Source organism: Hoplias malabaricus, chromosome 16 (genome assembly GCF_029633855.1).
Source record: "Hoplias malabaricus isolate fHopMal1 chromosome 16, fHopMal1.hap1, whole genome shotgun sequence".
Classification (NCBI taxonomy): Eukaryota; Metazoa; Chordata; class Actinopteri; order Characiformes; family Erythrinidae; genus Hoplias; species Hoplias malabaricus.
Genome location: NC_089815.1, coordinates 22578161 through 22591442, shown reverse-complemented (window position 1 = coordinate 22591442; position 13282 = coordinate 22578161). Strand labels below are relative to the sequence as shown.

General features: G+C 40.4%; 1 protein-coding gene across 11 annotated transcripts in view; it reads right to left on the bottom strand.

The window, feature by feature from the left end:
* The window catches only part of ptprc (protein tyrosine phosphatase receptor type C), a 68687-nt gene that overhangs the window by 21780 nt on the left and 33625 nt on the right, over nucleotides 1-13282 (bottom strand). For 4 of the 11 annotated variants that reach the window (XM_066648390.1, XM_066648391.1, XM_066648394.1 and 1 more), the window contains 6 exons: nucleotides 5691-5774; nucleotides 5065-5145; nucleotides 3867-3941; nucleotides 2820-2900; nucleotides 1622-1696; nucleotides 248-331 (listed from right to left, as the gene is read on the bottom strand). The exons of 2 other annotated variants lie outside the window; for them this stretch is intronic. In XM_066648390.1, the coding sequence (XP_066504487.1) occupies nucleotides 248-331; nucleotides 1622-1696; nucleotides 2820-2900; nucleotides 3867-3941; nucleotides 5065-5145; nucleotides 5691-5774 (480 nt within the window). Of the gene's footprint in view, nucleotides 1-247; nucleotides 332-1621; nucleotides 1697-2819; nucleotides 2901-3866; nucleotides 3942-5064; nucleotides 5146-5690; nucleotides 5775-7066; nucleotides 7790-9472; nucleotides 10190-13282 lie in introns of those variants that run through there. 5 more of the 11 variants (XM_066648395.1, XM_066648397.1, XM_066648392.1 and 2 more) reach the window with 5 other exon arrangements.

The following is a 13282-nucleotide window of genomic DNA, read 5'->3' as shown; positions in this document are numbered from 1 at the left end:
ATAAAAATAGTTTGAGAGGAGCAGAAGGTAAATAAAAGAACTGGAGTTGTGAGTGGTGTTCATATCAATTACAATAACATTATGGCTTCATTTTTTAACAAATGTTGCAAATATTAAAATGAGAGGATTTCTTCATGTCTTAATTAATAATATGTAATAGTTAATAAAAATTGTTTGCAATAATGGCAAACGTTAGTTTTAGGAAAATATTACAACTGTGACACAAAGTATTTGCCCGTGTTGTTACCTGATTTGTCGAGCTGGGGTGAAATGCGTGTGGGTGAGGCTGTAGTCTTTTTGGACTCAGTGCTTGTAGAGATGCCTGATGTGTCTGTCGACAAATTCAAAAGGACATGAAGTGCAATACAAATTTACCTGTTGTATCATTTCTTATATATAGAGTGAGAAAGTCATTTGTTGCTGAGGACGGTGTAAGGGAATCTATCAGAAAATTGCGGAAGGAACGTTTAGCTTTAAATTTAAACCAATATAAATTTCAGAGTTGATTCCAACGTAAAGCTTCAAGAGGCCAGTTAAATTCAGCGCGTTTCTGTTTCGCTGTGTTTTTGTCATTTTACAGACAAAGCACTCGTTGGAACTGGCTTGTAATTCATTGCCTCAAATACATACATACTTTCTGACTCTTAGAAGCTGTGAGGCAAAGGGTGAAATTTCTCACATGCAAACTTATTGTTAGACACGGTTCTACATGGGGTGCTATTGTGCTTCACACCTAAGTGACTGTGTCCATGTTACTTGTACCTGCCCTCAGAATACTACTAATGTACCCTCTAGAATCATACTGGACCTTCATTCAATCATTGTCTGTAAACGCTTATCCAATTCAGGGTCGCGGTGGGTCCGGATTCTACCTGGAATCACTAGGCACAAGGCGGAGGAGGCACCTGTCCTTCGCAAGGGGACACGCACTAACACATTAACACACCTCTGAGTAGCCAATCCACCTACTAACGTGTGTTTTCGGATCGCGGGAGGAAACTGGAACATTTGGAAAAAACCCACGCGGACATGGGAGAGCACACCAAACTCCACACAGACAGTCACCCGGAGCTGGGCTCGTACCCACAACCCCAGGTACACGGAGCTGTGTGACAGTGACACAACCTGTTGCCCCACCGTGCTGCCCCCTATTGGACTCATTCATTTATTTATTTACTTACTTGTTGTTAAAAGGTGTACATGAGGAAAACATCAGCAACCTTAATAAAACAACTTTCTCAAAACCCATACGGTCAAGGATGCTGAATGACCCTCAGAGTTGCTGACTTGTTTTAGGATAATGGAATGTATGATTAGAGAGTCAATTACAGACTCTTGGGTCATATAGCACTGGCGTATGTGTCATGGATCACACTCAGTCAAGTTAGAAAATAAAAACCACTCTTTTTATTTTTATTTAAGACAAATTTTCAGCTTCTGGTGCGGGCGGATATGGATCTGGAATACTCAGATTCAGTTTAAGCACTTATGGCACTTTCGTAATGAAATGATCATCAGCAGGGCTCTACTTTTCAGAAAATCCTTTTACGTTTTAAGACTCTAGTATACAACTATTCTTACAGATTCAAATCAAACATACTCTTAATCAACTGACCATTACCTTCTTCCATTTCCTTTCTTTTTTCTTCCTTTTCTTTTGGTGCTGGGTGTGAACTTGGGGTTTGAGGTTCGTTTTCTGTAGTCAGAGGTGAGTGTTGAAGTGTGGAGATGCGTGGAGGAAAGAGGAATGAAATATTGACGTTACGTTAGGTATGATTACAAAAGCCTTACAGATCTCATAAATATACCTCATCAACACTGAAATAAATCACTCAATACAAATAAATATCGGCTTAGAACCTATATTCACTTGTGTCCTTGCCTGAAGAGAACAACCCATACCTCCTTAAAGAAAGTTTGTCATGGGATTTTTAATAAAAGATGTTACTTGTACCTGCCCTCAGAATACTACTAATATACCCTCTAGAATCATACTGGACCTTCATTCATTCATTGTCTGTAAACGCTTATCCAATTCAGGGTCGCGGTGGGTCCGGATTCTACCTGGAATCACTAGGCACAAGGCGGAGGAGGCACCTGTCCTTCGCAAGGGGACACGCACTAACACATTAACACACCTCTGAGTAGCCAATCCACCTACTAACGTGTGTTTTCGGATCGCGGGAGGAAACTGGAACATTTGGAAAAAACCCACGCGGACATGGGAGAGCACACCAAACTCCACACAGACAGTCACCCGGAGCTGGGCTCGTACCCACAACCCCAGGTACACGGAGCTGTGTGACAGTGACACAACCTGTTGCCCCACCGTGCTGCCCCCTATTGGACTCATTTATTTATTTATTTATTTATTTATTTACTTACTTGTTGTTAAAAGGTGTATATGAGGAAAACGTCAGCAACCTTAATAAAACGACTTTCTCAAAACCCATACGGTCAAGGATGCTGAATGACCCTCAGAGTTGCTGACTTGTTTTAGGATAATGGAATGTATGATTAGAGAGTCAATTACAGACTCTTGGGTCATATAGCACTGGCGTATGTGTCATGGATCACACTCAGTCAAGTTAGAAAATAAAAACCACTCTTTTTATTTTTATTTAAGACAAATTTTCAGCTTCTGGTGCGGGCGGATATGGATCTGGAATACTCAGATTCAGTTTAAGCACTTATGGCACTTTCGTAATGAAATGATCATCAGCAGGGCTCTACTTTTCAGAAAATCCTTTTACGTTTTAAGACTCTAGTATACAACTATTCTTACAGATTCAAATCAAACATACTCTTAATCAACTGACCATTACCATCTTCCATTTCCTTTCTTTTTTCTTCCTTTTCTTTTGGTGCTGGGTGTGAACTAGGGGTTTGAGGGTCGCTTTCTGTAGTCAGAGGTGAGTGTTGAAGTGTGGAGATGCGTGGAGGAAAGAGGAATGAAATATTGACGTTACGTTAGTTATGATTACAAAGGCCTTACAGATCTCATAAATATACCTCATCAACACTGAAATAAATCACTCAATACAAATAAATATCTGTTTAGGACTTATATTCACTTGTGTCCTTGCCTGAAGAGAACAACCCATACCTCCTTAAAGAAAGTTTGTCATGGGATTTTTAATAAAAGATGTTACTTGTACCTGCCCTCAGAATACTACTAATATACCCTCTAGAATCATACTGGACCTTCATTCATTCATTGTCTGTAAACGCTTATCCAATTTAGGGTCGCGGTGGGTCCGGATTCTATGGGAGAGCACACCAAACTCCACACAGACAGTCACCCGGAGCTGGGCTCGTACCCACAACCCCAGGTACATGGAGCTGTGTGACAGTGACACAACCTGTTGCCCCACCGTGCTGCCCCCTATTGGACTCATTCATTTATTTATTTATTTATTTACTTACTTGTTGTTAAAAGGTGTACATGAGGAAAACGTCAGCAACCTTAATAAAACAACTTTCTCAAAACCCATACGGTCAAGGATGCTGAATGACCCTCAGAGTTGCTGACTTGTTTTAGGATAATGGAATGTATGATTAGAGAGTCAATTACAGACTCTTGGGTCATATAGCACTGGCGTATGTGTCATGGATCACACTCAGTCAAGTTAGAAAATAAAAACCATTCTTTTTATTTTTATTTAAGACAAATTTTCAGCTTCTGGTGCGGGCGGATATGGATCTGGAATACTCAGATTCAGTTTAAGCACTTATGGCACTTTCGTAATGAAATGATCATCAGCAGGGCTCTACTTTTCAGAAAATCCTTTTACGTTTTAAGACTCTAGTATACAACTATTCTTACAGATTCAAATCAAACATACTCTTAATCAACTGACCATTACCTTCTTCCATTTCCTTTCTTTTTTCTTCCTTTTCTTTTGGTGCTGGGTGTGAACTTGGGGTTTGAGGTTCGTTTTCTGTAGTCAGAGGTGAGTGTTGAAGTGTGGAGATGCGTGGAGGAAAGAGGAATGAAATATTGACGTTACGTTAGGTATGATTACAAAAGCCTTACAGATCTCATAAATATACCTCATCAACACTGAAATAAATCACTCAATACAAATAAATATCGGCTTAGAACCTTTATTCACTTGTGTCCTTGCCTGAAGAGAACAACCCATACCTCCTTAAAGAAAGTTTGTCATGGGATTTTTAATAAAAGATGTTACTTGTACCTGCCCTCAGAATACTACTAATATACCCTCTAGAATCATACTGGACCTTCATTCATTCATTGTCTGTAAACGCTTATCCAATTCAGGGTCGCGGTGGGTCCGGATTCTACCTGGAATCACTAGGCACAAGGCGGAGGAGGCACCTGTCCTTCGCAAGGGGACACGCACTAACACATTAACACACCTCTGAGTAGCCAATCCACCTACTAACGTGTGTTTTCGGATCGCGGGAGGAAACTGGAACATTTGGAAAAAACCCACGCGGACATGGGAGAGCACACCAAACTCCGCACAGACAGTCACCCGGAGCTGGGCTCGTACCCACAACCCCAGGTACATGGAGCTGTGTGACAGTGACACAACCTGTTGCCCCACCGTGCTGCCCCCTATTGGACTCATTCATTTATTTATTTATTTATTTATTTACTTACTTGTTGTTAAAAGGTGTACATGAGGAAAACATCAGCAACCTTAATAAAACAACTTTCTCAAAACCCACACGGTCAAGGATGCTGAATGACCCTCAGAGTTGCTGACTTGTTTTAGGATAATGGAATGTATGATTAGAGAGTCAATTACAGACTCTTGGGTCATATAGCACTGGCGTATGTGTCATGGATCACACTCAGTCAAGTTAGAAAATAAAAACCATTCTTTTTATTTTTATTTAAGACAAATTTTCAGCTTCTGGTGCGGGCGGATATGGATCTGGAATACTCAGATTCAGTTTAAGCACTTATGGCACTTTCGTAGTGAAATGATCATCAGCAGGGCTCTACTTTTCAGAAAATCCTTTTACGTTTTAAGACTCTAGTATACAACTATTCTTACAGATTCAAATCAAACATACTCTTAATCAACTGACCATTACCATCTTCCATTTCCTTTCTTTTTTCTTCCTTTTCTTTTGGTGCTGGGTGTGAACTAGGGGTTTGAGGTTCGCTTTCTGTAGTCAGAGGTGAGTGTTGAAGTGTGGAGATGCGTGGAGGAAAGAGGAATGAAATATTGACGTTAAGTTAGGTATGATTACAAAAGCCTTACAGATCTCATAAATATACCTCATCAACACTGAAATAAATCACTCAATACAAATAAATATCGGCTTAGACCCTATATTCACTTGTGTCCTTACCTGAAGAGAACAACCCATACCTCCTTAAAGAAAGTTTGGCATGGGATTGATATATAAACTACATATATCCCCCACCAACCAATCATTAAAATAAATACATTTAAAATAAATAAATAAAAATAGTTTGAGAGGAGCAGAAGGTAAATAAAAGAACTGGAGTTGTGAGTGGTGTTCATATCAATTACAATAACATTATGGCTTCATTTTTTAACAAATGTTGCAAATATTAAAATGAGAGGATTTCTTCATGTCTTAATTAATAATATGTAATAGTTAATAAAAATTGTTTGCAATAATGGCAAACGTTAGTTTTAGGAAAATATTACAACTGTGACACAAAGTATTTGCCAGTGTGTTACCTGATTTGTCGAGCTGGGGTGAAATGCGTGTGGGTGAGGCTGTAGTCTTTTTGGACTCAGTGCTTGTAGAGATGCCTGATGTGTCTGTCGACAAATTCAAAAGGACATGAAGTGCAATACAAATTTACCTGTTGTATCATTTCTTATATATAGAGTGAGAAAGTCATTTGTTGCTGAGGACGGTGTAAGGGAATCTATCAGAAAATTGCGGAAGGAACGTTTAGCTTTAAATTTAAACCAATATAAATTTCAGAGTTGATTCCTACGTAAAGCTTCAAGAGGCCAGTTAAATTCAGCGCGTTTCTGTTTCGCTGTGTTTTTGTCATTTTACAGACAAAGCACTCGTTGGAACTGGCTTGTAATTCATTGCCTCAAATACATACATACTTTCTGACTCTTAGAAGCTGTGAGGCAAAGGGTGAAATTTCTCACATACAAACTTATTGTTAGACACGGTTCTACATGGGGTGCTATTGTGCTTCACACCTAAGTGACTGTGTCCATGTTACTTGTACCTGCCCTCAGAATACTACTAATGTACCCTCTAGAATCATACTGGACCTTCATTCAATCATTGTCTGTAAACGCTTATCCAATTCAGGGTCGCGGTGGGTCCGGATTCTACCTGGACTCACTAGGCACAAGGCGGAGGAGGCACTTGTCCTTCGCAAGGGGACACGCACTAACACATTAACACACCTCTGAGTAGCCAATCCACCTACTAACGTGTGTTTTCGGATCACGGGAGGAAACTGGAACATTTGGAAAAAACCCACGCGGACATGGGAGAGCACACCAAACTCCACACAGACAGTCACCCGGAGCTGGGCTCGTACCCACAACCCCAGGTACACGGAGCTGTGTGACAGTGACACAACCTGTTGCCCCACCGTGCTGCCCCCTATTGGACTCATTCATTTATTTATTTATTTATTTACTTACTTGTTGTTAAAAGGTGTACATGAGGAAAACGTCAGCAACCTTAATAAAACAACTTTCTCAAAACCCATACGGTCAAGGATGCTGAATGACCCTCAGAGTTGCTGACTTGTTTTAGGATAATGGAATGTATGATTAGAGAGTCAATTACAGACTCTTGGGTCATATAGCACTGGCGTATGTGTCATGGATCACACTCAGTCAAGTTAGAAAATAAAAACCATTCTTTTTATTTTTATTTAAGACAAATTTTCAGCTTCTGGTGCGGGCGGATATGGATCTGGAATACTCAGATTCAGTTTAAGCACTTATGGCACTTTCGTAATGAAATGATCATCAGCAGGGCTCTACTTTTCAGAAAATCCTTTTACGTTTTAAGACTCTAGTATACAACTATTCTTACAGATTCAAATCAAACATACTCTTAATCAACTGACCATTACCTTCTTCCATTTCCTTTCTTTTTTCTTCCTTTTCTTTTGGTGCTGGGTGTGAACTTGGGGTTTGAGGTTCGTTTTCTGTAGTCAGAGGTGAGTGTTGAAGTGTGGAGATGCGTGGAGGAAAGAGGAATGAAATATTGACGTTACGTTAGGTATGATTACAAAAGCCTTACAGATCTCATAAATATACCTCATCAACACTGAAATAAATCACTCAATACAAATAAATATCGGCTTAGAACCTATATTCACTTGTGTCCTTGCCTGAAGAGAACAACCCATACCTCCTTAAAGAAAGTTTGTCATGGGATTTTTAATAAAAGATGTTACTTGTACCTGCCCTCAGAATACTACTAATATACCCTCTAGAATCATACTGGACCTTCATTCATTCATTGTCTGTAAACGCTTATCCAATTCAGGGTCGCGGTGGGTCCGGATTCTACCTGGAATCACTAGGCACAAGGCGGAGGAGGCACCTGTCCTTCGCAAGGGGACACGCACTAACACATTAACACACCTCTGAGTAGCCAATCCACCTACTAACGTGTGTTTTCGGATCGCGGGAGGAAACTGGAACATTTGGAAAAAACCCACGCGGACATGGGAGAGCACACCAAACTCCGCACAGACAGTCACCCGGAGCTGGGCTCGTACCCACAACCCCAGGTACACGGAGCTGTGTGACAGTGACACAACCTGTTGCCCCACCGTGCTGCCCCCTATTGGACTCATTCATTTATTTATTTATTTATTTACTTACTTACTTGTTGTTAAAAGGTGTACATGAGGAAAACATCAGCAACCTTAATAAAACAACTTTCTCAAAACCCATACGGTCAAGGATGCTGAATGACCCTCAGAGTTGCTGACTTGTTTTAGGATAATGGAATGTATGATTAGAGAGTCAATTACAGACTCTTGGGTCATATAGCACTGGCGTATGTGTCATGGATCACACTCAGTCAAGTTAGAAAATAAAAACCATTCTTTTTATTTTTATTTAAGACAAATTTTCAGCTTCTGGTGCGGGCGGATATGGATCTGGAATACTCAGATTCAGTTTAAGCACTTATGGCACTTTCGTAATGAAATGATCATCAGCAGGGCTCTACTTTTCAGAAAATCCTTTTACGTTTTAAGACTCTAGTATACAACTATTCTTACAGATTCAAATCAAACATACTCTTAATCAACTGACCATTACCTTCTTCCATTTCCTTTCTTTTTTCTTCCTTTTCTTTTGGTGCTGGGTGTGAACTTGGGGTTTGAGGTTCGTTTTCTGTAGTCAGAGGTGTGTGTTGAAGTGTGGAGATGCGTGGAGGAAAGAGGAATGAAATATTGACGTTACGTTAGGTATGATTACAAAAGCCTTACAGATCTCATAAATATACCTCATCAACACTGAAATAAATCACTCAATACAAATAAATATCGGCTTAGAACCTATATTCACTTGTGTCCTTGCCTGAAGAGAACAACCCATACCTCCTTAAAGAAAGTTTGTCATGGGATTTTTAATAAAAGATGTTACTTGTACCTGCCCTCAGAATACTACTAATATACCCTCTAGAATCATTCTGGACCTTCATTCATTCATTGTCTTTAAACGCTTATCCAATTCAGGGTCGCGGTGGGTCCGGATTCTACCTGGAATCACTAGGCACAAGGCGGAGGAGGCACCTGTCCTTCGCAAGGGGACACGCACTAACACATTAACACACCTCTGAGTAGCCAATCCACCTACTAACGTGTGTTTTCGGATCGCGGGAGGAAACTGGAACATTTGGAAAAAACCCACGCGGACATGGGAGAGCACACCAAACTCCGCACAGACAGTCACCCGGAGCTGGGCTCGTACCCACAACCCCAGGTACACGGAGCTGTGTGACAGTGACACAACCTGTTGCCCCACCGTGCTGCCCCCTATTGGACTCATTCATTTATTTATTTATTTACTTACTTGTTGTTAAAAGGTGTACATGAGGAAAACATCAGCAACCTTAATAAAACAACTTTCTCAAAACCCATACGGTCAAGGATGCTGAATGACCCTCAGAGTTGCTGACTTGTTTTAGGATAATGGAATGTATGATTAGAGAGTCAATTACAGACTCTTGGGTCATATAGCACTGGCGTATGTGTCATGGATCACACTCAGTCAAGTTAGAAAATAAAAACCATTCTTTTTATTTTTATTTAAGACAAATTTTCAGCTTCTGGTGCGGGCGGATATGGATCTGGAATACTCAGATTCAGTTTAAGCACTTATGGCACTTTCGTAATGAAATGATCATCAGCAGGGCTCTACTTTTCAGAAAATCCTTTTACGTTTTAAGACTCTAGTATACAACTATTCTTACAGATTCAAATCAAACATACTCTTAATCAACTGACCATTACCTTCTTCCATTTCCTTTCTTTTTTCTTCCTTTTCTTTTGGTGCTGGGTGTGAACTAGGGGTTTGAGGTTCGTTTTCTGTAGTCAGAGGTGAGTGTTGAAGTGTGGAGATGCGTGGAGGAAAGAGGAATGAAATATTGACGTTACGTTAGGTATGATTACAAAAGCCTTACAGATCTCATAAATATACCTCATCAACACTGAAATAAATCACTCAATACAAATAAATATCGGCTTAGAACCTATATTCACTTGTGTCCTTGCCTGAAGAGAACAACCCATACCTCCTTAAAGAAAGTTTGTCATGGGATTTTTAATAAAAGATGTTACTTGTACCTGCCCTCAGAATACTACTAATATACCCTCTAGAATCATACTGGACCTTCATTCATTCATTGTCTGTAAACGCTTATCCAATTCAGGGTCGCGGTGGGTCCGGATTCTACCTGGAATCACTAGGCACAAGGCGGAGGAGGCACCTGTCCTTCGCAAGGGGACACGCACTAACACATTAACACACCTCTGAGTAGCCAATCCACCTACTAACGTGTGTTTTCGGATCGCGGGAGGAAACTGGAACATTTGGAAAAAACCCACGCGGACATGGGAGAGCACACCAAACTCCGCACAGACAGTCACCCGGAGCTGGGCTCGTACCCACAACCCCAGGTACACGGAGCTGTGTGACAGTGACACAACCTGTTGCCCCACCGTGCTGCCCCCTATTGGACTCATTCATTTATTTATTTATTTATTTACTTACTTACTTGTTGTTAAAAGGTGTACATGAGGAAAACATCAGCAACCTTAATAAAACAACTTTCTCAAAACCCATACGGTCAAGGATGCTGAATGACCCTCAGAGTTGCTGACTTGTTTTAGGATAATGGAATGTATGATTAGAGAGTCAATTACAGACTCTTGGGTCATATAGCACTGGCGTATGTGTCATGGATCACACTCAGTCAAGTTAGAAAATAAAAAACATTCTTTTTATTTTTATTTAAGACAAATTTTCAGCTTCTGGTGCGGGCGGATATGGATCTGGAATACTCAGATTCAGTTTAAGCACTTATGGCACTTTCGTAATGAAATGATCATCAGCAGGGCTCTACTTTTCAGAAAATCCTTTTACGTTTTAAGACTCTAGTATACAACTATTCTTACAGATTCAAATCAAACATACTCTTAATCAACTGACCATTACCTTCTTCCATTTCCTTTCTTTTTTCTTCCTTTTCTTTTGGTGCTGGGTGTGAACTTGGGGTTTGAGGTTCGTTTTCTGTAGTCAGAGGTGAGTGTTGAAGTGTGGAGATGCGTGGAGGAAAGAGGAATGAAATATTGACGTTACGTTAGGTATGATTACAAAAGCCTTACAGATCTCATAAATATACCTCATCAACACTGAAATAAATCACTCAATACAAATAAATATCGGCTTAGAACCTATATTCACTTGTGTCCTTGCCTGAAGAGAACAACCCATACCTCCTTAAAGAAAGTTTGTCATGGGATTTTTAATAAAAGATGTTACTTGTACCTGCCCTCAGAATACTACTAATATACCCTCTAGAATCATACTGGACCTTCATTCATTCATTGTCTGTAAACGCTTATCCAATTCAGGGTCGCGGTGGGTCCGGATTCTACCTGGAATCACTAGGCACAAGGCGGAGGAGGCACCTGTCCTTCGCAAGGGGACACGCACTAACACATTAACACACCTCTGAGTAGCCAATCCACCTACTAACGTGTGTTTTCGGATCGCGGGAGGAAACTGGAACATTTGGAAAAAACCCACGCGGACATGGGAGAGCACACCAAACTCCACACAGACAGTCACCCGGAGCTGGGCTCGTACCCACAACCCCAGGTACACGGAGCTGTGTGACAGTGACACAACCTGTTGCCCCACCGTGCTGCCCCCTATTGGACTCATTTATTTATTTATTTATTTATTTATTTACTTACTTGTTGTTAAAAGGTGTACATGAGGAAAACATCAGCAACCTTAATAAAACAACTTTCTCAAAACCCATACGGTCAAGGATGCTGAATGACCCTCAGAGTTGCTGACTTGTTTTAGGATAATGGAATGTATGATTAGAGAGTCAATTACAGACTCTTGGGTCATATAGCACTGGCGTATGTGTCATGGATCACACTCAGTCAAGTTAGAAAATAAAAACCATTCTTTTTATTTTTATTTAAGACAAATTTTCAGCTTCTGGTGCGGGCGGATATGGATCTGGAATACTCAGATTCAGTTTAAGCACTTATGGCACTTTCGTAATGAAATGATCATCAGCAGGGCTCTACTTTTCAGAAAATCCTTTTACGTTTTAAGACTCTAGTATACAACTATTCTTACAGATTCAAATCAAACATACTCTTAATCAACTGACCATTACCTTCTTCCATTTCCTTTCTTTTTTCTTCCTTTTCTTTTGGTGCTGGGTGTGAACTTGGGGTTTGAGGTTCGTTTTCTGTAGTCAGAGGTGAGTGTTGAAGTGTGGAGATGCGTGGAGGAAAGAGGAATGAAATATTGACGTTACGTTAGGTATGATTACAAAAGCCTTACAGATCTCATAAATATACCTCATCAACACTGAAATAAATCACTCAATACAAATAAATATCGGCTTAGAACCTATATTCACTTGTGTCCTTGCCTGAAGAGAACAACCCATACCTCCTTAAAGAAAGTTTGTCATGGGATTTTTAATAAAAGATGTTACTTGTACCTGCCCTCAGAATACTACTAATATACCCTCTAGAATCATACTGGACCTTCATTCATTCATTGTCTGTAAACGCTTATCCAATTCAGGGTCGTGGTGGGTCCGGATTCTACCTGGAATCACTAGGCACAAGGCGGAGGAGGCACCTGTCCTTCGCAAGGGGACACGCACTAACACATTAACACACCTCTGAGTAGCCAATCCACCTACTAACGTGTGTTTTCGGATCGCGGGAGGAAACTGGAACATTTGGAAAAAACCCACGCGGACATGGGAGAGCACACCAAACTCCGCACAGACAGTCACCCGGAGCTGGGCTCGTACCCACAACCCCAGGTACACGGAGCTGTGTGACAGTGACACAACCTGTTGCCCCACCGTGCTGCCCCCTATTGGACTCATTTATTTATTTATTTATTTATTTATTTACTTACTTGTTGTTAAAAGGTGTACATGAGGAAAACATCAGCAACCTTAATAAAACAACTTTCTCAAAACCCATACGGTCAAGGATGCTGAATGACCCTCAGAGTTGCTGACTTGTTTTAGGATAATGGAATGTATGATTAGAGAGTCAATTACAGACTCTTGGGTCATATAGCACTGGCGTATGTGTCATGGATCACACTCAGTCAAGTTAGAAAATAAAAACCATTCTTTTTATTTTTATTTAAGACAAATTTTCAGCTTCTGGTGCGGGCGGATATGGATCTGGAATACTCAGATTCAGTTTAAGCACTTATGGCACTTTCGTAATGAAATGATCATCAGCAGGGCTCTACTTTTCAGAAAATCCTTTTACGTTTTAAGACTCTAGTATACAACTATTCTTACAGATTCAAATCAAACATACTCTTAATCAACTGACCATTACCTTCTTCCATTTCCTTTCTTTTTTCTTCCTTTTCTTTTGGTGCTGGGTGTGAACTTGGGGTTTGAGGTTCGTTTTCTGTAGTCAGAGGTGAGTGTTGAAGTGTGGAGATGCGTGGAGGAAAGAGGAATGAAATATTGACGTTACGTTAGGTATGATTACAAAAGCCTTACAGATCTCATAAATATACCTCATCAACAC